Genomic DNA, 4,481 nt, shown 5'->3' with positions numbered 1-4,481 from the left:
ATATATATATATATGTGTGTGTGTGTGTGTGTGTGTGTGTGTGTGTGTGTATGTGTGTGTATGTGTGTGTGTGTGTGTGGGTGTGTGGGTGGGTGTGTGGTTGTGGGTGTGGGTGTGTGTGTGTGTACGATTGTGTACGTATGTATATATTTGTCAACGTGCAACTGCGCTACGTACCTGCCCATTTTTGAACTGACGGTTGCGTGCATCTCACGAATGGATTCGTTTCCTTCTCATCTTTGATCGTTGAAGGCACCGTGGGCTACAAACGCAGAGTCGAATATCAATAGATAAGCTCCAAGTTGTGCGGACAATAAGTTCACGTAGCAACACAGTAGGCGCCAGACTGATGTTAGGCTTATCCACAGTATATAATCAAATGTGATATCATATGAAGATGAACTTGGCTGTGATGAGCGTATGCAACATCTCGCAACTCACAATCATTTTGCGGTTAAATACAGAAGTAGCTCTGCGATCATGCGTGCAAGCACTCGTCAAGGACATCAAAGCAGGCGTATATAGGGCAGGTGTATAGAGAGCAGGCTTTTATAGGGTAGGTGTGTATAGGGCTGACGCAAAACATAGTCGTCGTCAATTGCACACTCATACGCACCAGGCCTTGGTCGCGCTGCTGCTGTGCCCATTTGAGTTTGTTCTGCAGAGCCTCATTCTCAGGCTCAACCGTGACGGCAAACTTCAGGTTGTTCATCTGTGTAGTGGGATGTGATATCTCAGGGAGGTGAACGCATGACAAGCACCTAACAATGTCGAGACGCGTGGGCCAATGCAATGAATCTGCGCAGACTATCCAAAAGCCTCAGTCCCCGAGCACACGTCAAAAAACCGCGAGACCCGTCACAGCGCATTGTGTTTCCATGGATACGAATGTGAGCGATACGCAAGGAATGCTTATGCGGTGATATACCAAGAAACGACAAGTCCACGGAATAGGACAAATTGTCCTTGGAACTTACCGTATACTCGTGGCCCACCCACACATTGGTATCGTCGGGGAGGTGGGCTAGCTTGTTGCACAAGGCATCGTGCATCATTCTGCGTACAGATCCATCGCAACAAGTATTGATGCATGGTGAGCTTTGATGATGGGTGTGAAGTTTGGCACACAAGCTGTTTTGAATGTACAGACTTCTGCCAGTGCGAGTCATGGAATACCGGGGAAGAAACTGATGGTTGTCTCATATCAATCATACGTATCATGTCCAGCATTAACAAATACTTATATATGTGGCGGTCATGACTTGGAGGCTACTGTTGAGACCAAAGTCTGAGCAAGATCAGCGCCCTCAAGACAACACATGTCTGTAACCGGTTGTGGTTTAATTCAACAAACAACTATTCGATTGAGATCGCATTGTTTTGCGAGTGCAAATTCATGTGCGCACGCACCAGTCCCGATATGAGATTCTACGTACGCTCGCAATCGAGGGGTTTAACTTACATTGGTGCAATCACAGGAGCAAACAGTCGTGCCAATACAGCGATACTGAGAACACATATACCATTGCGTCTATTCTCTGACACACTCCCTGTTAACGCAGTAGATTACGACTTTGTATTCATATGTATTCACACAGGGAGTAGACACAAAGTCATATGTGTTCTCAGTATAGCTGTATAGTAAGCTTGATTCACAGATCGATGACGACAAGCACAAACAGTACTGAAGCGAGCCTCTCCAATAAGTGCACGCAAATTCAGCAAAGCTTGTGCTGCTCTGCCTGCAAGTACGCTAATACATCACTGCCTGTGGTGGCCTTATAGGCAATACACAAGTAGAACATAGAGATTGATACAAATTACGCCAGTGGACTTGCCTGGGGGTCCCTGAGTTCAAATTGCCACTGCCCGCGACGAAAAGGGTATCACCAGTGAAGACATTGCCACCTGATGCACTGCACGAGCAACGAGAGAGAAAGTATTACTAATCACCTGAAGATATCATGGAAAGATTGTGTTACTGTGAACACCCAGGTAGATAAACACACTACACGGGCAAAAAGAAAGTGTTACTAGTCACCCGAAAAATATCATGGAAGGATTGTGTCGCTGTGAACACCCATTTAATTAAACACACTACACGGGCAAAGAGAGAGAAAGTAGTACTATTAGTCCATAAATATCATATGAAAATTCGTCACTGTGGACATCCATGTAATTAAACACACTGGCGTGATTCGGTACGGATGGCAGACTGATAAGCCAGCAGATATAGTCAAATCAGTGGGTGGTCGCAAAAGTTCACTCTCAGATGACGTATTGTCAACCTTGCATATCGAGTGAGCTGGATATGCGAATAGTCTTTCGGGAACATTCCTAGTCTCCACCACAACTCGACGCTTTCGCCCAATCGCACACTGACACTGTTCGACCTTCGTTGAGCGCAAGATATCGGAAGATGATGCACCTAGGCCGAGCAATATACTTCAACGAATATTCAAACGTAGCATATCATATCATATGAATATATAAGCCTTGCATACCTGTCCTCTTCATCATGGATGTGGTAGCACACATGGCCGGGGGTATGACAGGGAGTGCTGATAACTGTGGACGGGGTAAAAGTGCGAAAACTCGTCAGTTATTTGTACCGCGTAGATTGTCCTGTTTTTTAAATAAACACTCCCGTCTGCATCAAAAGAGCCATGGGAATACAGGACCCGCTGGGATCATTATTGGAAACAGAAGTGCTAAGCAACCGTGCATAACCCAATATAACGTGAGTAGTACATTCGCGCTCGTGAAACCACACTGGTGCAAGTTCATATACAACACAGGGCCGGGGGGATGTGGTCTGATTCTGCTTTGCGGTATGTCCTCAGGAGAGCCCGTATGGCCACAGACAACGGCAATGGTGCACTACGCTGTATCGTGAATTGGAACACACCTGCTTTCAACCACACAACAATTTTTCCAGTGCGTACGACTGCACGTACTGGGACCACCCACCGTCTACTACTACGCCCGTCACCTCAGCAGGGCCTAGCAGCAAGCGTGGCACACACCAAGGTAGCTTGTATCTATAAGGCACGAGCCGCCACCACACAGCACGCACAATTATGAAGGCAGACTATACCCCATACCTTTCACAACACATGTGCCCATACTGAACTGGTCGTCCTGCCACACTTCCTTGGTAACGGCCTCTGCCTTGTCTCCCTTTCCACCCACGACAACTGCATCCTATGACGCGGTTGAGGCGATCAATCGTATGGAGCGATGGGACAGTACGAATTGAAGTTAGTGCGAAGCTTTGCCCACACGGCCAGCTAACTATGCGCTTATCAGGGCGTGATAACCGAATAAGGTGTCTAGGGATAGCTTAGACGTCTCTTTGTTATCACCGTACAGTTCAAAGGCAGTGAAAGGCTCAGAACTGGACAAATATCTGCAACGTAATATAGAAGCATAGCAAAAGATGTCCGTGGTCAAGCACAACTGGCTACTATTCGAATAAACATCACACCGAAACAAGGCCGCCCTAGCTCTCATTGCGATGGTGATGGTAGTGGAGACACATGCCACCACCGGCCTTCATATATCATAAGCTAGATTGAGATTGATTTGGACCTACCGGGAATGTTTTGGCCATCTCCGAATTACCGCCCGCGTGGTCGTAGTGGTTGTGTGTTGTGAGTATGTACTTCAGATTGACACCCTGATCTCTGATGTGGGGAATGACCTGTGCAAACAAGCGTGGACAAAAATATCGATAGTCAGTATCAAACTGGAGTTGTGCGAACATATTTTTTAAGTACTGTGGAGATTGGCATAAATGGCCATCGGAGGAAGTGTGCGGCCGTATCAGCATATGCCGCCCTCCTTAATGAGGTGTGGAACACTCTGCAGAAATGAAGTACAAGAGACTTCGCAGTCAGTGGCAGACCCACCAGCAAGCCGCTGCCACTACCCCTGTCACTGCTACCGCCCGTACCAAACTCCAACTTGAATTTAGACATTCATATATGGGTGATTAAGTTGTGCATGTATAAATACAACCCTGTATTTCACCCTGAATACGTATGAACGACACATATGGGAGATCCGAAAGTGTCCAGGCCTTGATACCCCACTGATCCCTTTATGGGGACGATTCTCAATACGCCTACAACCAGCGTAGCCGAACATCACGGACACGCTACCATAATCTGGGGTTCACACTTACACCACTCACTTAAAGTGCAATTTTTCAAGGCAGGATCTCAATTAAAAAAGCTGAGGTAGTTTCGCAAGATAAAGCAGTCAACGATAGGAAATGAAGTTATTCCTTAGCCTATCAAGTGTGCTTTAAAGCTTCTATATAGTCCCAGTATCTCCGACTACATTCCAAAAGTACGCAGAGTCACAAGTCAAAATTCACCTCCAATACATACATACATCCATCCATCCATACATACACACATACATACATACATACATACCAATATACATACATACATACATAAAAACAAACATATATA

At 46.1% G+C, this 4,481-nt stretch overlaps 1 protein-coding gene across 1 annotated transcript in view; it reads right to left on the bottom strand.

Moving 5' to 3' along the window:
- Positions 1-3,980, bottom strand: part of SARC_08969 (hydroxyacylglutathione hydrolase) — a gene marked incomplete at its 5' end in the record, with an annotated part of 4,244 nt that extends 264 nt beyond the window's left edge. The window contains 8 exons of the mRNA XM_014297037.1: positions 178-262; positions 617-712; positions 978-1,056; positions 1,839-1,916; positions 2,505-2,568; positions 3,105-3,204; positions 3,596-3,703; positions 3,780-3,980. Of these exons, the coding sequence (XP_014152512.1) occupies positions 178-262; positions 617-712; positions 978-1,056; positions 1,839-1,916; positions 2,505-2,568; positions 3,105-3,204; positions 3,596-3,703; positions 3,780-3,980 (811 nt within the window). The remainder of the gene's footprint in view (positions 1-177; positions 263-616; positions 713-977; positions 1,057-1,838; positions 1,917-2,504; positions 2,569-3,104; positions 3,205-3,595; positions 3,704-3,779) is intronic.
- Positions 3,981-4,481: the final 501 nt, after the last annotated feature.

Source organism: Sphaeroforma arctica, assembly GCF_001186125.1.
Source record: "Sphaeroforma arctica JP610 unplaced genomic scaffold supercont1.862, whole genome shotgun sequence".
NCBI classification, from domain to species: domain Eukaryota; class Ichthyosporea; order Ichthyophonida; genus Sphaeroforma; species Sphaeroforma arctica.
Note: the sequence above shows the minus strand (reverse complement) of the source record. Positions and strands in the feature narration are given on the sequence as shown.